This window comes from Ruditapes philippinarum, unplaced genomic scaffold, assembly GCF_026571515.1.
Source record: "Ruditapes philippinarum isolate M1 unplaced genomic scaffold, ASM2657151v2 ctg3505_1_1_1_1, whole genome shotgun sequence".
In the NCBI taxonomy this organism is placed as follows: domain Eukaryota; kingdom Metazoa; phylum Mollusca; class Bivalvia; order Venerida; family Veneridae; genus Ruditapes; species Ruditapes philippinarum.
In genome coordinates this window covers 134,118-158,164 of record NW_026862342.1, presented here as the reverse complement: position 1 = coordinate 158,164, position 24,047 = coordinate 134,118, and the positions used below count along the sequence as shown (strand labels likewise).

Here is a 24,047-nt window from a genome sequence, read left to right as displayed (position 1 = left end):
GCTTTAGTCAAAGCTAGACTGAACTGATTTACACATGTATTGTATCAATTGAGAGCTTACACAACTCATGTACATAGTTCCTTCAAAACGTAGTTAAAAGCGAAATATTGGCTTAGTTGCATTTATATTTGAACACCCCTCGTACATAATAACGTTGTTACGATTAATCAATGATAGATATTTGGTAAAAATACATTCAATAATGTTGAAAATATAGTTGGCAATTGTCCTGTGATCATCATTGATTTCATATATACAAGTATTTTTCACTCAGTTCTAACATTGGCGACATGTTTTCTTCTGTATCTAAATACAAAAATTGTGCCGCCAGCAGTAAAGAAACAGGGTAGACTGTAGACTGTACAAAAAGGAAAAGGAAATCATTTCTGCTCCAGCATGGTAAGGATCGAAATAAATGAAAAGGAAAAGGGCATGAAATGCAGGAGTTACAAAATACAGTGAGTTAGTTGGACCGCGTTTGGACAAATGATCAAATGAATGAATTTTATAAATGCATAACATATAACATGGATTCAGTATTCAAGTTGTTAGTTAAAAGGAACAAATAATATGACTCTCGTGGACTGTTAGAGCATTGTTTTTGTCTACTCAGAATTGTAAACGAGGACAGGAACAAGGATGGGACTTCATATGAGAGATATAATTTACCATATAATAAGTCAGACAGTCTGCTATCTAAATTGCAAATATTAATTAGTAATATGGACAAATTGTCATTTTATGTTTCTCGTGTATAATAATCAGTAGATTTGCACACAATTATACCATATATGTAAATGACTTTTGACACCATCGTTAAAAGCTCATTTAAAGGGCACCACTGACATTCAATATATACTGTTTTGCAATGTGTTACTTTGCATAACTTATAACAATACTTTGATGATATAACAGGCACTATTTATTTTCTTATCCGCCAATGTATCTCGTGATCAGCTTGATGCTAAGTACTGCTGTACATACTGAAATTACATGAATTATTTTTGTTCCGTTTATAAAACTTAAAAGCTTTATTCCTTCAATTCAATTGCTATGGCGACGACTGTGTGTTTATCTGGAGAAGGTATTATTCGAATCAATATTTGTGGAACTATTTTTGAATGTCATTCTAAAACATTAAAAACATTTAAGGAATTTAGATTAACAAAACTTCACGTGCAGACGACACATTATGATTCGGCAAGAAAAGAATACTTCTATGACAGAAATCCATTAATGTTTAACGGTATCTTGGATAGTTGCAGAAAAGGAACGATTCATTTACCAAAAGATATTTGTCGAGCTTCTTTCAGTGAAGAACTTGACTATTGAGGTGTTTCTCCGAGTCACGTGGCGCCATGTTGCTGGGATTTAATTTTTTCAGTTACGGTTATCATTCGATATTAAATGTTTCCCAAATTACACGTATTTTGATGTTTATTTTTAGATTTGGGGAAGTTTTATATCTTTGCTGATTGTTATGTCAACAATTACAGAGGCCTTGGCAACTCTACCAATGTTCACTGTCGACCTAACAGAATCCGAGAAGAGCGTTCTCAATGAAATTGGCAAGTTACTTGGCCTTAAAAATAGCACCGACTCTGCACTCGAAGCTCTCAAACCACACCCATACTTACTACACACAGACGCAAGCTGCCATTTTATTTTAACAGTAGATTTTCTTGTAGCATTTCTCGTCTGTCCAAGAAAGAAAACCATGTATATGTTCAGCTATATCCTATTTATAGTAATACTCGGATATTTGTCATTTTGGATATCGTTCATAATGGAAATTCATCTGGAGTCATTGACAACAGTAACTAGCATACGGACTAACGTGTCTTTTGAATATTTGTCAATACTGCAACTGACGCGTTTGTTTTTCTCGTGAAACGTATACCAGAATTTAATATAATGGGGTACACGTTTCTTTCTTCCCTACAAGAATTAAAGGTACTTGCTCGGAATACTTATGTTTATATTCGGATTCATTATGTTCATCGCAGAAATGTTTCATAATTCGAAATTCGACAACTTTTTTGTAGCGATGTATTGGGCACTGATCACATTGACAACAGTTGGCTATGGAGATTATTACCCAAACACCGTTTTTGGTCACATTATTGCGTCGACATGCGCAGTTTGTGGTGTCCTAATTCTTGTACTTCCGATTGGAATATTTGCATCGTCGTACTACACGTACTGTAGTTATCAGCAATACGCCGATACGCATATAAAAAGATAGGGGACGCAATGTATTAAGGAAGATTCGGATTAAACAATTTCAAAGCGGTCAAACTGCAAAAGATGTTTTAAGATTAAATGTATGACGTATTCTTCTAGAATAGGATGCCATTTAAATTCAATTAAATTTTCTTGGCGATATTGTAAATCGGTTCATAAATATATTTAAAAACAAAACTTTTCCAACGTAATTTTGTAAGAAAGACTTTGTCGATACAATCACGGTTAAGACGATAACGACAACAATTACTCAAGAGATTGTTTGTTAGATTAGTATGACTAGTTTAAATGCTTAAAGTAAAATTAGAATAAAAGAAAGCTGTGAATGCACTTAAGAAATGTTGCATTTCTAGCATGTTTTTTCCAAATATAGAAGTACAGTGGTGATACACTAGACTCACCACTCAAGAGAATGTTCAAGAACAAAGTTGGGGTGTGGGTGTGGTTGGGAATAAATTTATCCTAATGGTAACCCTGATTTTGAAGATATTGGAAATCAAGATAACAAACATTACAATTATTATGTTGTTAACCCTTACACTACGTGAGCCTCAAGTGATTAGTCTTTATCACTACTGTAGAACCTGACCAGCCTGTACATCCTTGCAGTCTGACCAGTCTCTATACAGTTGGTTACTCTCACTTTGTTATTATAATTTCTTATACTTTGAATTGATTGTTCGGAGTCAAATCAGGGAATTCATCAAGTTTAGAGTTAACAGTTGTAGATGATGCTGTATATCATACAATTTGTACTGCAGTCTATGAAGTCTATGAAAAATTTTACAAACATACTATTAATATATATTATCAGTAAACAAAATATGCGAGTTTAATAGTTTATCATAATATGTAAATAACTTAAAAATAAATATGTTTTAGCAATAACGTCCTGTTTATCTATGAACTAAAAGAGTTTTCTTTAAGATGATGTAAATATATACCATAACATTTCGTTGATTAGCTCACCTGACCATAATATGCTCAAGGTCAGCTATTGTGATACCCGGGCGTCCGTCGTCCGGTGTCTGTCGTCTGTCGATTTACATGTTTACTTAAACGATATCTCCTCCTTATGCCCTACACTAATAGTGGAAAACAAAACAGGAATGATCCTTGCATTGCCCCCTCCAAAAAATGCTCAAATGGATTTGGTCTACTGAACAAGATGGACGCCAAAACTAAACTAGAAAAACTTTACAACGACATCTCTTCTTTAACTGTCCGGTAGATTTTGATAAAACTAACAGGAATGATCCTTAGATTGACATTTAAAATAGTGCTTAAATAGTATGAAATAACATATTGTCCTCAACCGTCTATAGATTTTGATGAAATTCTTCAGAAATGAATATTTGGCCACCCCTTGTGGCTGAGGGGTTGCTTTTACGGGCTAAGGCATCAGAATTTCCGCCACTGTAAAATTTCAGTGCAAGGACCACTCGGTCATATATTCAAAATCTAAAGGAGGAAATTCTTTCATTTAACTGTAAATTACATGGTTAACTTCCCTTTATCTATATATTTCCAATTAACATAATAAGTCTGATATTATTAATGCACATACACATTGATATGAAACTTACAAGTTTAAACTATACTATAAACAAACATTTATCTTAATCATTACATATTATACCATGACATGTGCATGCGCATGATAAGTTACTTTACTTTGAACTTCATTTCATACCAAAATTATTTTAAACTTTATATTTTATAAAAATCTGGAAACAATAGACTTTACAAAAACCCGTCTGTCGTTACAGACGATGATAAATAGCTTTCGAGTAACAGTTTAACGTAAACTAGGAAGAGCCTCATTTGCACCGTACATAGTTACCCTCGAGCAAGCTAATCCAGTGTGTACCGGCAGATCCTTGAAGTCTTTCTCTTGTCGCGGACTGTAATAATTTTAAAATAAACTTATTATAAATATCGTTATTATTATTATTATCATTATTACTATTATTATTATTATTATTATTATTATTATAAGGTCTCTGGGTCACACATAATTTAGGTCTATATATCCAGATTTTTCAGAGCATATCTTCTACATGCATGGAGGAATTTTAATGTTGCTTTATAGAATGTTCACCCCTATTGAACGTTGGAACGTTATGCCCTGCGCATGGACCAGGTCCCTCCAGCCAAGGTCAAGGTCACATGTAGAGGTAAAATTTCAGATAAAAGTAGGAACATATATAGAGTGACCAACTTGCTTGCTACACTTCTTATCTCTAACATCTCCACCTAAAGCTTTCGAGACGGGCGTATTTTGCGACAGCCATGTGTCTTATTTTAGCGGATGAATTTTACAACTCATTCATTAAGACAGAGATGTTATCTATGTCTCTGATTAAGGCAATCCTTAGAACGCAATTTATTCATACATAAAGACTTTTCTTACATAAGATTGTCAGACAGATTTTTAGCATCGTTGTAAACTGTAGAAAGAAGAATACGAGAGGCCTTTTGCAGCTGTGGAAGAATTGTTTAATTGTTCAAATTGCGGGAAAGTAAGAATATCTGATTGGTCGATTACATCTGCGAATAATGCAAAATATCGGTTATTTCAGTCAGTATCCGGATAAGCTCTAATTACAAATAATTTGCGAGGTATTTTGAAATATAAAGGAGCAGAAAAAAATCGGTACACGATTCACTCGGTCATATAATAGTGCTTGGTGATATTATAACTATAGTGTTACTATTTTTAGAAAAACGAACTAGTAAATCTTAATTCAGAAAACGGTAAATTATATACAGTTTGCAGGATTAAAAACAGAATGAACAACTTTTCGTAGTATAAAATGTAACGTATATGGTATTTTCCGATTTTTCCTTTTACCTATTTAATCACCTCGATTTTAATGTTTCGTTTTAGTAAAGTATTGTGAAGCGGAGCATGCGCATCAAAACTTTTGAAGACTGATTCTGATGATTTTAGGCTTTAATTGAAATACATTAATTTCAATTCGATACGCAAAAATGAATGGCGTCAGAAAACATTCTCAACACTGAAGATGTCTGATGACCTCTGAAAATATCCTGTCTGATATGCAAGAAAACGAGCTGCCCGACAAAATGAAGGCAACACGCTACGCGACATGACGAAGACAACACGCTATGCAACTAGTTGAAGACAACACACTACGAGACAAGATAAAGACAACACACTTCGCGACACGACGAAGACAACACTCTACTCGACACAACGCAGAAAACACACTTCGCGACACTATAAAGGCAACATGCTATGCAACACGACGAAGACAACATAAACACACAACACGGTACACGGCACGACAAAGGCAACATGCTACCTTACAAGACAGAGACAACACACTACGCAACACGACAAAGGCATTACGCTACGCGTCACGACGAGGAAAACGCACTACGCGACACGACGAAGGCAACATGATACTCGACGGAAAGAAAACAAATTTATTTGGTTGACTGTCTTCTTTGCAACAAATTAGTTTCAACAAATTTCATAAGCGGCGTTGGTCCGTAACATCATCAACCGCAAGGGTTCATATGGAACAGTTATAACATCCCATACGATTATGCCACCAACTATAATTGTTTCTTATTATCAAAATACGATCATCATAGTGAGCATACTTGGGCGTAATTTACTGTTAATAATATAGGCTTCCATATTTAATTAATAGTTGTTCAGTTGTTAATGGAATTTCTGTGTATGTTTTTCTCCCCTTATTCGAAGGTTTGATCGATATTTTTCATTTCCTTTTTTAATGTATAAGCATAATAATAATACATTGTACATAAAAATGATGAGATTAAAATAATCACATTTGTTTTGTTTTAAACATATTATATAGTATGCAGTGTATTATATTGCCGTCGTGTTTAACTATATGAGAAATTTATCCCAGACTTTCTTGTTTTTTTTCGACACAAATAGTATACATTCCTAAGAATTATTACTTTTATTTATTAACATTTTTTTAAATGTATATACATATCTATATCATCGTTTCTTTATTGTTTTAATATTGTGAGCTTGACAATGACTAAATCAAATAAAATACATATTCTACTAGTATCTTGTATTTGCATGTTTTACAAGTGTATTAAAGAGCATAGACGTCCAAACAAAATATCATATTTATATAATAATTTTGGAGTTTTTCGAAATTTCGGAACATTTCGCTATGTGGTAATTGGCAAAATATTCCATTATTTAGAGGTGACCACGATCTAGCATTGAAACTGACGTATGATTATTGTGAACATATTATTCATTTGTATTTATTTGTTCAATAAAACAAACGTTCGAGACTTTAGATATGCGCATCTTACACGAGTGAGGATAAGATTTTGAATTATAAAGAATAACTAAGTGCCCCTCCTTCATTACATCATTAAAGGGCTACAATTCTATTTCATTCTTAATTGAAAGGGTCTCTACAATTTTTTGTGCAAAACGTCAGTTAAATCATACATGTTAATACACTATCGCAATCCCATACATACTTGAAGATACGTGTATGATTTAAATCTATATGTTTTCAGATTTTAAACCAGACTAACTATGTATACTGGAAAAAAGCAACTTATCGTCTATATATCCCGTAATGATTGTTTCAGCGCATATCATCGATTGAATAACAATGACCTTTCAGATGAAGATAATCAAATTACTTTTGGTAAATGTAATAACAATAAAGGACATGGTTACAATTACAAAGTCGAGGTGACTGTACGTCGTCCTGTTGACCCTGTGACCGAAATGGTGCTTAATCTGACAGATCTGAAAGCTTGCATGGAAAAAGCGTTTCTGTCAACACTTGATCATAAAAATTTGGATTTAGACGGATAAAGTCAGCACAGCAGAGAATATTGCAGTGTATATTTGGGAGAGAATGGCTGAACAACTTACACCTGGACTTTTATATGAGGTAAAAGTGCATGAAACTGAAACGAATATCGCTATTTATAGAGGCGGCGAGTAAATGCATGTTTTATCTATGTTTTTTTTTCACGACGCACAACGACTGAAACAATGACAGGTCATTGTTTGTACCCATCTAGTCAAATTTTATTGTAAAGTTATATGTTTAGTCTTGTTAAAAAAAGGTGTCGTGACAAAAGAGTTTTCGTCCTCAAAAACGTTAATTTGTACTCACAGAACAGTTTCGTTGTGTTTTTTTACCTTTAAGAGGCCTTTTTAATTCAAGTTCCACCGATTGCTTTTTATATCAGAAACAACCGGATGCATGGCATTTTGTAAATTCAAGATGGTGTGCACGCAGTTTTTCACTCTGTTGTAGATAAAAAGAAGTGCAACTTCATTTCGTTTCTTTTTCGAGAAAACGTGTTACAATGGGTAAAAGACCTTGAGTGCAGTTGCCCTATCATCTGTTCTAAAGTTAGTAAAATTTATTATATTCACAATAACGAGTAATATTACGCAATAAACACTCATAATTAATATCTATTTCAAAATGCTTGGTAAAATAGGAAAGTAAGTTACATTTCACACTACGAACAGGTGTTCATTCTGTTTTTAATCCTACACACTGTATAAGATTTATCGCTTTCTGGATAGAGATTTACCAGTTTCTGTTTCGAAAAATAGTAACACTTTAGTTACAATATCACCAAGCACTATTATATTAAATTACCAATGCATGTAGAAGTTTCAAAGCGATCTAAATGTGACCTTGACCTTTGATCTAGAAATCTGGTTCATGCGCAGGGCACTACGTTCCAACGTTTTATGGTGGTGAACAATTCTATAAATCAACATTAAAATTCCTCAATGCATGTAGGGATATGCTCTGGACAATATCTGTATACTTAATCATCTTTACTCACCTTGACCTTGCATTTATTGACATAAATTATGTGTGACCTAGAGACCTTGTTCATGTGTGGAGCAATACGTCTAATGGTGGTGAACGTTTCTTTATAGTATTAGAAAAAAAATTATTTTTTTTTTTTGAGGCCCCATCTGGGTAACCCCGTTTATTTACCCCGTAATAGGTATGAGGGGGTCGGGGTCATCCTCCATCATACCTTACATTGTTAATATACAATATACATGTTGCAAAATAATTATATTCATGTAAATATTGTCTACAGTATATATTTTGTATATAAATATAAACAACATACATACAATAAACCCATCTATTTTCCAAAAATATTTTACCAATAAAAATACTACTTATTAATAAACAATTAAACAATCTGTTACGAGGTAAAGTTTTGTTTCACATATTAAGTGTAGTTTAAGCAATTAAGGATCTTATAATTGACCATCTATTATTTTCATCATCTGTCAAATGTGTATTTCTATAGATATTCCATGCTAATTTCAAACTATTTTTAAAACCAATCCATGTAGGTAAAAAGTTTTTTCTCTTAGACAAATAAATATATCTTTTCAATTCTAGAAACAGTATGTCATATTTAAAATCTTTAGTTTCTGTACCTAATATGAATGATTTACAACAAAGAACATCATCAAAATTATGTAAGTTTTCTCTAAGGTATTGAAATAGGCTTTGAATTTTCTGGCATTCCCAAAATAAATGTGAAAGTGTTTCTTCACAGCATTTACAAAAAGTACACATTTTATTGTCAACAATTTTCATTTTAAACAAAAGTGAGTTTGTAGCTAAAGTTCTATGAATAATTCTTGTTTGGAACCACTGAATATATGAATCTTTAGAACATTTGAAAACATAACTATATATTAACTGCCAATTAATGTTATTATCTTTAAAACATGTGTTCCACCTTTCTTGACTTGTAGGTATGTCTGAATTTTTAGCTATAATTTCATAAACATATTTCTTATTGTTATTCATAGTTAAAATAGGTTTAACATAACAATTTATTATAGGATATTGAACATTAAGCAAATTGTTACTAATAAAAATATTTAACTTTTGCATGTACATTTTTATTGCCTGTTTTAAACTATGATACTGTAAAAAGTTCACAGGTTTACCTGTGACCTGTTCTAAATATATCAAATCTACAAAGTTACCCTGTTCATGTATGATATCTTTTACAAATCTGATTCCTTTATTATATAATGTCTGAATGTAAATATATCTATTTTCTGCTAAAAAGTTGTGATTGTAAAAAAGTGGCATATGTAATACTTGCTCTATATTATCTATACAAAGTTTATCTACAAACACCATATAAGCTTTTAAAACATCAATCCAGAAAGAATTTGTTATTTTACTAATAATCAAATTACAAAACATCTTTCCAGTGTTAAAAATTTTATCAATACTAAACAATGTGTTTACTAGCTTATAACATTTACTTTTGCTATTACTAAACATATCTTTTAAACCATTTTATCTTTAAACTATGTATATAACTATAAATATCAACCATGTTTAAACCACCTTCTATGTATGTTTTAATAAGTACTGATTGTTTTATTTTTGCCTTGCCTTCCCAAATGAAATCATAAAATAAGTCATTAAGTGTTTTCAAAAATACAGTATTTGGTGTTGGTAGGCTTGTGAAACAGTGAGTAAATAAAGGAAGCAATATTGACTTAATAACAGCAATTTTTCCTATTGGAGTTAATATTCTCTTTTTCCAGTGAATGATACTATTTTTTACTTTTTGAAGTTTTTCATTAAAATTTAAGTCAATCATTTTTTCTAAATCAACATCAAATATTAAACCTAACAATTTGAAGTGAGTATCACCCCAAGTTAATTTCCATCTGGTCTTAATGGACCTAGTACTATATTTAAGAGAGCCTATCCAAATAACCTTAGTTTTGTCAAAATTTATCTTTAATCCAGAAATTTCTGTAAACTTACTTAATAACTTTAAAGCAGTATTTAGAGATTTTTCTGAACCATCTAATAGAAGTGATGTATCATCTGCAAATTGATTAATTTTATATTCTTCCCCATCTATAATTATACCTTTAACATCCTTACATTGTCTTATTTTTACTGCTAATATCTCTGCACATAAAATGAAAATATACGGTGAAATTGGATCGCCTTGCCTACAACCTCGTCTAACTTTAAAAAAATTGGATAAAAAACCATTTAATATGACACAAGTTTCAGTATTATATAAAAACAGAGATATCCATTTCCTAAACATAGGACCAAAACAGAATAACGAGAGACATTTCTCAATAAATGTAAAAGACAGAGTATCAAAAGCTTTTTCAAAATCTATCATCATAATTAAACCTGGCATATTATTATCTTCAGTAAATTTCATTATATCATATAATAATCTAGTATTTTCACCAATATATCTATTCTTAACAAATCCAGTTTGATCTTTTGACACTAAAATATCTAAAACAGTTTTCAATCTATTTGCTATACTACCTGAAGCTAATTTATATACAACATTTAATAAGGTAATTGGTCTCCAATTTTTTAAAAATTGTTTTGGCCTGTTTTCTTTCGGAATACATGTTATGGTTCCTAATTTCTGATTTCTAGAAAATGAATTAGCATTATATGCATAATTAATAGCTTTCACAACAAAATGTCCAATTCTATTCCAAAAGGTTTTAAAAAAGTTAACTGTAAATCCATCACATCCAGGACTTTTATCATTTTTCATATTTTTTAATGTAAAAGAGACTTCATCGTACGAAAGGAGACCTTCTAGTTTTGCTGATTGATCCTGAAACAACATAGTAATATCACAATTCTCTAATTCTTTATCAATATCAGAGTCATCAGTCAAAACAACATTTTTATACAAATTTTCATAATAAGAACAAGTTTCTGTAAGTATATCTTTTTGATCATGTATAAAAGTTCCGTCATCAAGTTCTAGGAAAGGAATTGTTTTAGCTAAACAATGTGATTTTTCTAAATTTAAAAAATAGTTAGTAGGTTTTTCTCCTAATTCAATCCACTGTGACCTAGATCTGATCATAGCACCTTTAATTTTATTGCATCTAAGTTCATTCAATTCATTTTGTAAATTTTAAAGTTTGTCTTTATTTTCAATTGTTAAATTTTGTTCAATATGAATAATTTCTTCCATTAGTTGTTTTTCATAAACATTTCATTCCTTTGCCTTAAACGAGCTATAAGAAATAGTTTTACCTGTGATTTCCATTAAAAGTGTCTCCAAAAAAAGTTCAGCATTAATAACAAAATCTATTTCTGTATTTTGTATATCTAAAATATAATCTATTTCATAAACTGGTAAACAATATTGTAATTTTATTTCATCTATTTTCTTATTTATTATATCAAGGAACTCAATGTCATGTAAAAGAGCATTATTAAATTTCCATAAACCTTTTCCATGACTAACAGGAACAAAACAAAAATCTAAATATATAATTGAATGATCAGATCTATAACTAACATCTATGTCACATTTACGTACAAACTGATACAGATTACTTGTTACAAGAAAAAAATCTAATCTGCCTTGTTGTATAGGGTTAGTTCGTCTCCATGTATATTTTCTGACATCACCATGTAATTCTCTAAAAGGGTCTATTAAGTCTTTATCTTCAATAGCTTCTAATAAAAAATTTCTAGCCTTAATATTATGAACCTTTGATTTATAATTATGGTAATCTAAGTCTGGATTCTGAACAAGATTAAAGTCTCCACAAAAATTTAATGAATCATTATCACTATAAGAATCTAAAACATCAAAAATATTTTTAAAGAAATTAGGACTATCAATGTTTGGAGCATATACATTAACTAGTAGAAAATTTATTGAATCAACTGATACTTTTTAAGATTATAAAATTTCCAGAGTCATCAGTTTTAACTGAATTAATTTTAAAACCTAAATTTTTCCTACATAAAATGGCTACACCCTTAGCATTTGACCTTCCATGACTAAAATAACATAGTCCACCCCAATCGGAGTAAACTTTTTTTTCAATTTCTTTAATAAAATGTGTTTCTTGTAGACAAAGTATATCAGCTTTTTTTGGTATGGAATAAGTTAAAAAATATCACGCCTCTTAATGCTATCATTTAAACCTCGGCAATTATAAGAGAAAATCTTAAGATTACTCATTGACAATTGTTATTTTAATACATTCATCATTATATATCCATTGTACAAAATAACTACACTTGACTGAAATTAATACATAATCCCAGTGAAACAACTCTAAATAATATGGCCTCAATAAAGTAAAAATATAGTTTAACATGAATAAACTAAGAAAAAATAAAGAAAGAAAAAAGGAACTTGCAACAACATCCATTATGCAAAAAATTACATATGGAAAAAAGAACAGAAGACAAGTTCTCATACAAAAAAAGGGAATAAATAAAGAAAAAATCTTTACATACAAGAAATGAAATAAGCTTTAAGAAAGTCAATGATAATTTATTTCATGTGTTAATTATGTTAGAATATATAAGTTAGGCTTTTTTAGTTATTTATTTATGACAACTTTTAATTTTTGAACCAAAATTGATATGAACATGACTTTAATCACTGATTAAAAGAAAATTTTAAAATGTCTTTAAAACAATGAATTTAAAACTAAAGAGAAAAAAGAAGAAAAAGAAATGTTATATAGTTAATGATGTTGCAACTAGAATTGCGAAGAATTGTCTTCTACAGTATGATATTATGTGCAACACAAAGACATCTTTTAAATAAATATCATCAAATTCTAATTTTGTAGATGTTCTATAATACAAGTGTGATAAGCAGATGACTGATTATAATATAGTTGTGTCCTGAACCAAGCATTTTTTGTATTCTTGTATTATTATAAACACAATTTTTATTTGAGATTGTGTGAAAAAAAAAGGTTACTGTGTACAGTACATAAGCAATAATTTATTATATGATTTTATATCACATGTAAATGATTTTATAGTACATGTATAAATTATAGTACAACTTAAACATAAAAGACTATACAGTTCCAAATATATATATACAAATGATTGTATAACACATAAATACATGATAATATAGTACATGTACACATGATAGTATAGTTTACTTATAATATATACACATGGCAGTATAGCACGTATCATTCAGTCCAGCGCAGCAACGGGCCAACTATGATTAAACTTAAAGGGAATTGACCCACCAATGCACCAATCCAACGACCCACACACAACCATTCACCACATGATTAACATCATCTTTTACATGTAGTATATATATCTTCAAATATACACATGCAATCCAATATTTTACTAATATACATTCATGGATAACATTTGTACTTTTTTTTGTCGAAGTACGCAAATAAAACATTTTATAACTTAACAGCGTTTTATATGAGATCTGTAGTTGTAAAAACAGTTTTGGATTCATGCATTTGAACGCAAGAAAAGTTTATTTCCAAGTCAGTATCAAGATAATCAGTACTATAAACTCCTTACGTTATAAACATGAGAGTTCTTTTACACATGTTTTATGTTTTATTTTATAGTTCTGTTTTTCAATTAATTATAGAGTTTATGTTGTCATAAATGTCAAATTTGTATCTTTTTTCTGTTGCTGTAGCACCATAGACACTGCTATTAAAAAACCAAGCACTTCTAATATCTGGATGAAGTGACAACCTGTTGATCAAACCCGTGTTAAGTTGTGTTACATCATCAATTAGCCTGTGGCCATCATCTTTCAGGGGTCTGCGTTTTCTCATTATTTCAATTTTTGCATTATTATTTTTCAATTTCATCAGCACTGGTTTAATATCACCTGTTTTTCCTGGTATTCTGTGAATTGCTATGATTTGTTCTTTCTCTAGGGTGATCTCATGTTTCCCGAGTATATTTTGTACAGATGTTATCAAGACATCCTCGGTTTCATTTTTCTTTACTGGCACATTTAAGATTTTAACATTATTGTTTCTGCTATATTGCTCATTATAATTTGCTCTTTTATTTGCTTCCTGGGCCATTAATTTATTTTTTTCAATTTGTTCTTGTGAATTTTCCAGGTGTTGGTCCATTTTTGTTTTCATCTGATCTAGTTTTGATTTTAACTCTGCATTTTCAAATTCTAAAGTGCCTATTTTATCTTGTAATTCTTTTGTTTCTTCTTTTATTTTTGTATTGATAAATGAAGTCAGTTTCTTTTCTAGAGTTTCCATGATGTTTGTAACTGTTGTTGTTATCAGATTTTCAATGTCTTCTTTTTTCATTAATGTCTTGAGATCACCCCTGACTTCAGTTAAACTCTCACGCATATTTTCTAATTGTAAGTGTATGTAGCCTAGTTCTTCAGTACTACAATTGCTTACTTCTGAGTGTGTTCTTTTTGCTGCAGGCTGTCCATCTCTTTTTTGATTACATTTAACTGCCTTTTCTGTACTGATCTTTTCACTTCCACCAATCATAGTTTTCTGTTTTGTCTCCTTTCCTTTATTCATTTTGATACAAATATTGCGTAATCCTTACACCTTTTGAGCAAGTAACTGTACTTTAACTGTATTTATATGACCTTAATAGTCTAAGTTATTATGTGTCTGCTTTATTTATATATAATCCAGTATTTATAATCCAACTTTTATGGGGGACTTTCTCAATAGTAAGTAGATTCAAAAAGTTTGTATACTTATCTCACAAAGTTTATCCAAAAAAAAAACCAATATTCCAATAAAATCCAAATTTAAACTATCAAACTGATTAAGAAATCTTTCACTTTTTTTTTATATAAGTTTCACTCCATTTTATGTAACACTACTATAACAAAAGCATACTCTTAAAATCACTTTAAAACTTGTATTTAAAGAAATTTTCAGGAGCAGTGATTTAGCCAACCATCACTGTTCAAGGGAGGTGTGAAAAAAATGTTATGCATGTGGGAGATATTGTCTTCTGTCAAAGTGTTCGCTTTAAGGCTTTAATTTTATTATTAATTATTATAATTATTATCACAAATAATGATGATGATAATAATAATAATAATAATAATAATAATAATAATAATAATAATAATAATGAAATGAGTAATAAGTTTATCTTAAGATTTTTACAATGTGCGACAATAGAAAGACTATTTGGATCTTACAACGATGAGGCTCTACCGAGTTTACGCTAAATTGTTAATTGAAAGCTAGTTTTCATCGTCTGTAATGACAAACGGGTTTGCCAGTTTTAAACTCCTTTAAAAAGTATATAGTTAGATACTATTAATTTGAATAAGGGAAAGCCTCAAAGCGAGCTTTTTGACATATTTATTAGTGATTTTCAATATAATGACCAATTTATTAAACCCATCGGCGGCGGCTGCACACTTTTCATACACATTACTACAGACTGAAAACTACACACTTTCGGTCGCACAATTCACTCAACACTACTTCACACAATTATAAAGAATCTTGAGTCATGCTGCTTTAATTAATGATATGTTATATAAATAACATACATTTTATTACCAGTACATATTAATTTGTAGTATATGAACTCTGTGAACATGATCATGTTTGTCTTATTATGCCCCCATTTCGAAGAAAAGGGGGTATATTGCTTTGCACTTGTCGGTCCGTCGGTCCGTAGACCAAATGGTTTCCGAGTGATAACTAAAGAACCCTCAGGCCTAGGAACTTCAAACTTGGTATAGTGATTGCTCATGACCAGTAGATGACCCCTATTGATTTTGGGGTCAAAGGTCAAAGGTCAAGGTCACATTGACCTTGTAAGCAAAAACGATTACCGATCAATAACTAAAGAACCTAAAGGCCTAGGAACTTCAAACTTGGTATGGTGATTGGTCATGACCAGTAGATGACCCCTATTGATTTTGGGGTCAAGGGGTCAAAGGTCAAGGTCACATTGACCTTGTAAGCAAAAACGATTTCCGATCAATAACTAAAGAACCTTAAGGCCTAGGAACTTCAAACTTGGAATGGTGATTGGTCATGATCAGTAGATGACCCCTATTGATTTTGGGGTCAAGGGGTCAAAGGTCAAGGTCATATTGACCTTGTAAGGAAAAACGGTTTCCGATCAATAACTAAAGGAATCTTTAGGCCTAGGAACTTCAAACTTGGTATGGTGATTGGTCATGATCAGTAGATGATCCCTATTGATTTTGGGGTCAAGGGGTCAAAGGTCAAGGTCACATTGACCTTGTAAGCAAAAACGGTTTCCGATCAATAACTAAAGAACCTTAAGGCCTAGGAACTTCAAACTTGGTATGGTGATTGGTCATGATCAGTAGATGACCCCTATTGATTTTGGGGTCAAGGGGTCAAAGGTCAAGGTCATATTGACCTTGTAAGGAAAAACGGTTTCCGATCAATAACTAAAGAATCTTTAGGCCTAGGAACTTCAAACTTGGTATGGTGATTGGTCATGATCAGTAAATGATCCCTATTGATTTTGGGGTCAAGGGGTCAAAGGTCAAGGGCACATTGACCTTGTAAGCAAAAACGGTTTCCGATCAATAACTAAAGAACCTTAGGGCCTAAGAACTTCAAACTTGGTATGGTGATTGGTCATGATCAGTAGATGACCTCTATTGATTTTGGGGTCAAGGGGTCAAAGGCCAAGGTCACATTGACCTCTTGGGTAAAAACGCTTTCCGATCAATAACTTAAGAACCCTTAGGCCGAGGAACTTAAAACTTGGTATGGTGATTGGTCATGACCAGCAGATGACCTATTGATTTTGGGGTCAAGGGGTCAAAGGTCAAGGTAACATTTACCTTGTAAGTAAAAACGGTTTCTGATCAATAACTTAAGAACACTTAGGCCTAGGAACTTCAAACTTGGTATGGTGATTTTTTATGACCAACAGATTACCTCTATTGATTTTGGGATCAAGGGGTCAAAGGTCAAGGTCACATTGACTTTGTAAGTAAAAACGGTTTCTGATCAATAACTAAAGAACGCTTCGGCCTAGGAACTTCAAACTTGGCATGGTGATTGGTCATGACCAGCAGATGACCCCTATTGATTTTGGGGTCAAAGGTCAAGGTCACATTTACCTTGTATGTTAAAACGGTTTCGGATCAATAATAAAAGAACTCTTAGGCCTAGGAACTTCAAACTTTGCATGGTGATTGGTCATGACCAGCAGATGACCCCTATTGATTTTGGGGTCAAGGGATCAAAGGTCAAGGTCACATTGACCTTGTAGGTAAAAACGATTTCTGATCAATTAAATAAAAACGCTTAGGCCTCGGAACTTCAAACTTTGTATGATGATTGGTCTTGACCAGCAGATGACCCCTATTGAGTTTTGGGTCAAGGGGTCAAAGGTCAATGTCATGACCAGTAGATACTTGATAACCCTTATTAATTGTTTGATCACTGGGTCAGAAGTCATGCATAATAACCTTATCACATGAATAATTGGCTGCTGATAGGGGGCATACATGTTTTACAAACATATCTTGTTTAATAAGTATTTAATAATGCTCATTATTTTATCCTATGTTATATTGTCAACTATGTATATGCTTCCTTTGCCGAAATAAATCTATCTATTTATCTATGTCCATGCTGTATCCAATGTTTGACCAATGACATTGTTTTATGTATAAATGCCGATTGCCTAAAATATTGAATTGAATAAACATATACGGTTCTTTAAAACCAAACATATTACTATTATGATATTTTTATACAACAGTGTTTCTCCTGATTGATTTCTTTGTTCAATGGCGATAAATATTTGAATTTTGCATGTTTCTAAACCAATTATCTACCCAAAGGAAAACAAGAAATAACTGATAAAGCATTTTAATTATTCAAACAGCATATAAAGTGCTTTTCTCAAAATCAATACATATGAATTCTGACATAAGTTGTCGTTGGACGTAAGGAATTTTATGAAACGAGTTCAGATGTGAACATTCGATTAACAAAGAAAAACAACACTTGCTTCATATAATAAAATACGTAAAGATTTTATATTTCATGGAAAACAAAGGGATTCAAGTGATGAAAGCATGAATCTAAATATAAAAAATTCAGTCATGCAATAAACGGATGAACATAATGATCGGCATGTCGTCTATACGAGTTTTGATTTGTTTCATGAGTATTTATCTTTTTATATCAGCGGATAGTGAAACTGAGATTTACTTTAATTACGAGCTAGATACAGAACCTTGCCTGACACCTGTTACAGGATACAGTCTTCAGGATTGTTTAAAGCTTTACGAAAACAACCTGGAAACAACAAACGTTATGGTCTACAAGAGAAGATTTCTCCTCTGTCAATTATGTTTTGTCACTAAGGCACCAATGAAAACGAAAACACCTGGATGTATATTAGCGCATCAACAAATTAATGGTAAAATGCAAAATTATTTACTTACTTTTTCATTTTTATGTTTTCCAAAACAAACAGAGTCAAAAAAGAAATAACTTTTAAAAACCTTGTCCTTGTCTGAGGTTAGATATTTGGTATGCAATAATGTCTTGCGTGTCTTCTTCAAATTATAGTACAAGGTCAAATTTGGCCTTACCCTAGGTCATTGATTTTCTTTGTATGTATATAGTTGGAACTTAACTCTTCTCCAGCATAGATTTTGATCCACTGACTCCTTTTTTATATTTTGAGCTGTGTAACACCGCACTTTGGGGTCCAACCCACTTTAGGGTCCGACATCAAAGTGCGTTACGTACTTTGGGGTCCAACCCCAAAGTGTGTTATGTACTTTGGTGTCAAAGTTTGACCTCAAAGTGCGGTACACAGGCACATATGAATTTTTTACATCAGACAAGCGACCGCACTTTGGGGTCATAAGAGTTCAATGAATTAGAACGTTTTAAAATAATATCTTGTAGTTGATACCATATTCATGAGCTAGCGAAGTATTGCATGTCACACATATTTCCATGTAATTAACATTCAGTTCCTGACACTACTGGAAAATGAAACATTTCAGATGGCTTCCAAGATGGATGCCATATAATTAAAAATAAGATCAAAAGTGTATAACTATTTAAATGAAATTTATGTCCGATTACGGCAGGCGTTATTTTCAATCACGTACATTTTGTAATTTTCGGAAAAAGACATCTCGTCTTATTTCAAAATGTCATCGGTTTTAATGGTACATCAAGATACGTTTTTCCAAAACCTGAAGTATAACCCAAAATAACATGAAAGTTTATTTTCTTACTCAACATGTTAACTGTCTAGTGCTATAAAATAACGTTTGCATTTTTTAGTGGTTTCGGTTTATTTTTCACTCTCAGGACGAGGTCCAAAATGGCCACAATTTAAAAATAAGCTGTTGCGGACATATTAAAGTATATTTTAAAAAAAGTTTAAATTTACTGAAAGTAGCAGTTACTTTTATAAAATCACACGACTAATACCTGACAAATAATAATCATGAGGATTTACGGGATGAAAACCAAAATTGACTTTAAGGCATAAAATGATGTGAAAAAGGCTTGATGTAACCGTCAGGTAACTTTATTCAATTTATGATAAATATAATTTTCTGACTTACTTGTTACAGGTCATTTAGGTATAAATTAAAATGCACTGAGATGACATTAGTTGCATTTTATTACACCCTATCGTATTTAATATGGGGTTCAATACGGCACCAAAAGTTATCTAATAAATGGCTAACATAACATGACATTTCTCGAATTATATATAGTAGTTTGTTTATAGCCGCGATTTCTTTAGATATCTCAAGTGGTAACATGAATAAAACACTTCAATAAAACATCAAACACATTTTTTTTGTTTCTGCTACATCAGCATTTAAATGACATTTAGAAATATTGATGTATATAAGTATCGACTGCCATCATGAGCTCCACCTCAAATAGTTCAGTGTCGAAAATCGAAAATAAGTCAGTACTGGGTATTTATGCAGAACTCAGTTGACACCTTCATAACTCATACACCCAAAGTGCATTGATATGTAGCATATCAACGCACATTGGGGTCAATTTCTAGATTTTGACCCCAAAGTGCATTTGACCCCAACGAGCGCTGGCTGTGAAGTTTACCGCACTTTGGGGTTGGATCCCAAAGTGCGTTTGAACCCGAAGTGCGGTGTTAAAGAGCTGCACTTATAAACTTTGGACTATATTCACAATTTCAAATTTAGAACTGAACATTGACACTTTAACATAATGACTTACTTTTTGTTAATACAGCTACAGCAATGATATTTGGTCTTTACACACAGTTTAAGATGCAAAATTCAACTCAGATTCAGATTTGAACAGTTATATAGATTTGACCTAGTGATCTACATATTTATATTTTAGCTAATAATATCTTATTTTTACTGTCCGTTTAAGGTAAGGGTGGGGGAGGGGGGGTTTATGGTCCATTTTGAAATTGCTGTTCTCATTGTTTTATATGTATGTTTAATCATTTTAGTAATGGGATGTAAAAAGTCATTAGTTGAACAATTTGGTTGTTTTAATGACCAGTTGTTTTACCTATTTACAATAATAGATAACCTATGATTTAATAGTTACCTAAACATAGCTCATATATAGTGTAAGATATTTAGAATTAGAAAAAATAATATGACGTGTACTATAAATATCAAAGGCTTTTATGAATTTTTAAATAAACACTTAAGATTACAAATATACAGGCATAATAATGTGTTTTTTTAAATTAAAGACATGTCTCAGAATAATTTGGCGGACCACAAACCTTCCAACCAGAGCTCGACATTAGACACGAAAGTCTGGGGAAATGCATCATCAGATAAGGCTGTAGATGGAATTTGGTATTCAGATATGTTCAATAAAACTCAAATGCATTTACAATGCTCACATACCTACCAAACTAATAAACATCACTGGTGGGTAGTCAACTTGGAACACATGAAACTTGTAAGGAGAATCAAAATTTTAAATAGAAGCGATTGTTGCGGTAAGATATGAATTTTCTTATATATGCTTTCGGAACGTTAATGTAGTTTTTCCTACTCTGCTTATTTATTTGAATTACAATATATTTAACCATTAACATTGATTTGTGCTCTATTTGTGAACAAATAGGTTGTGATGAAATTCTTATTGTTCACGACTGCTTTCTAAGCGTATATATGTACCTGACTGACAGTAACTTAACCAGCGCATCCTACGCAGCCGAGTAGTTAATCTCACTGACTTCGAATCACTTGCAACTCGCGACCGTGTGTCCGAATTCAGACCCGACCATTTCATAAATATTAGAGAGCTATCCAGAAAGTTTACTCAGTGATGGATGGTTCTACTCTGGTGACCAAATGCGAAGTGTATGTGTTACTTGTATCATAGTGTTTGGGGACCTTTCTGTTGAAAATTTGTCAGAGTAAAATCATATACATATTCATGCTAAGTGCGTTAACTGGAGTGCAGATATTAGTTACTTACCGGCACTCCAGAGCATGCCCATTGATTGGTTCATTTTCCTGGGGTGTGCTTATTTTGGCGACCGATCAAATAGCCCCGTGTTTTGATGCTCTTTCTATAAAATAATACTCTATCGTATTACATCACTGTTAAGATAAGCATCGTGCTAAGTTAACCGTATGGGATGACTTCTTCTATAAGAAAATGTTCCTGGTATAAGATTACCTGAAAACTCTTTGGCAGTTTTTGTTTTCACCAAAACAAGTTAGTGTTGTTAAAATTTTCTGTTCCTCCGGGATCATTGATTCAAACACATTAAATGTTGAAAATTGAGTATCGCTCAAACGAGTCTGCAATTTTCATGTAGTTTTGCTGTTTTGATGCTTCTTTTGGATCACCCTTTTTGCAGATATTTCATTTTACATTCAATGCCGTTAAATCTTTTTGACAATCCTTTAGTCATCACAAGTAATTAAACCCTCAAACCCTGTCCTCTCACATTCAGGACAGTCATTTTATCAGGTCTCTTTGAAATAAAAATAAACCAATAAATATATCGCTGCTACAGAACACTTTTATATATTTTGTCCAAAAAGTTTGCCACAATATACATAGCATATTGATATATGAATAGAAATTTGTTGCGTTTCCCTTCCTGGACGATGCTGCACAGTTTTGACTAAAAGCTCCTGCCAACACGTTGTCGGGTTGAAGTCAATAGTAACATAACGATGACATAATTGACAAAGATTTCATAGATAATGACGTAATTTTATGATATATGTCTGACATCATATTCTTAAATGCGTTTACTACGTTAACAGTCTAAAGATGCTGTTTTGTAAATGAACCTCTCGCCAAAAAGAGTTTGCATTATTATAAATTCGTTATACAAATTGCTCATTGGATAAACAGACGAATACAGCCTTGCTGGCAAGCATCTTGGGTCATATTTATCGCATTTAGACTATATCATACAATTATAAACTGATGTTTAGGGCAATACCTGAAGACGATAGTATAATTTTCATATAAAAAAAACGACCATAAAGGCTTCTGTGAATGTTTTATTACATAAGTTATGAGTATTACTTGTCAATTGTCAGTTTGAATACAGATATTGTAATTGATTTAATGAAATCTCAATGATATCGCAATTTCATCTGTATAGAGATAATTCAGTACGTTTACAGGCATGTTCAGTAACATGTACACATCGTATCGTTAATTATAAATCAGATGTATTATCGTAATATTCCCTACTCATTAATATACTAGTTGTTTATAATCCTTTCGTTACTTTGTATTTGCTAAGTTGTTTCCGCTTAATAACTTGACTTATAGACTTATTGACTGTATATTATGATCGCCTTCAATCATGGTCGGATACCCATGGTTTGATTAACATGTAACATAACAAATAAAGTAAATGTTATTGGTTCGGCCGTGCGTATCCGACGATGCCTTCATTGAGTAGAAAATCCTTATTGTTTTTAGCGCCGACGCGTAAAGGTCACGGCCACACTGTCCTATTTTGTGTGTGAAAACAATGACCATTTAACTAGTAGTTAGCCTTTAAACTTCATAGAATGACCCACGATTAGTAAAATACCAGTCTTGATTTGAGCAACGATGAACGAAGGTGAAGCTTAAAATAACCTGACACTAAAATCTGTTTTCACTTAACTTGACCTAGATCCGTCACATTACTATATTACTTGTGTGTGTGTGTGTGGGGGGGGGTGTCAAGGAATGAAGTTGAAGGTCACAATGACCTTGAATATGAAAAGCTTCTCTGCTCAATACATGATAAAAAATTGAGAATCATGCTTTAATGTTTGTTTTCGTTCAATTTATATGGAATTGATTATGTTTTTAGCGGAACGATTGCACAATGTGACAGTCACTGTTGGGGATGTAGAGGGTCAGATGAAACAATGTGGAAGATTTATGGGTCCTGGTAGTTTAGGACAACTTGTCAACATCTCGTGCACGACACCGCTCTTTGGTCAGTTTGTGAAGATAGAAAAATACAGCGATACCAATTTATCATTGTGTGAAGTTGGAGAATATCCATAAAACTATAAAAGCTCTATTGTGTATTTTGCTGATAATTAGTTTTCTTATTCGATATATATTCGATGGATGAGGTTACTGTTTTGAAAATAAACGCATGATTTCAGTGAAATAAATACTAAATGAACATGTGATTTATGTCCAATTTAAAAACATAGTTGCTTTGAACTACATAGTTGTTTTTAAAGCTGCATGCCTCCAGATGAGCGAAAATATTTCTATATAATCAAAAACTTGAGAAAAATGTTCTAAATTTTTTGGAAAAGTAAAAATATTCAAGATTCAAGTAATAATTTACATGTTATGTACGATTAATGACTGATTTTTCAGTATTTATAACTATATTTCTACTGCGTTACTAACGCAGTAAGGGCTATTTTTGCATATTTTGTCCTTATTTTCGAAATATACGTGGGTTGTAAGTGCCATTGATAAT

General features: G+C 31.9%; 1 protein-coding gene across 1 annotated transcript; it reads left to right on the top strand.

Annotated features, from left to right (window-relative positions):
• The first annotated feature begins 18,210 nt into the window (after positions 1–18,210).
• On the top strand, positions 18,211–23,672 carry LOC132718753 (fucolectin-like). Its single transcript, XM_060702479.1, has 3 exons — positions 18,211–18,500; positions 20,817–21,071; positions 23,415–23,672. The coding sequence occupies exons 1-3, from the start codon at positions 18,212–18,214 to the stop codon at positions 23,612–23,614; spliced, it is 744 nt and encodes a 247-aa protein (XP_060558462.1). The 5' UTR covers position 18,211; the 3' UTR covers positions 23,615–23,672.
• The last annotated feature ends 375 nt before the right edge of the window (positions 23,673–24,047 follow it).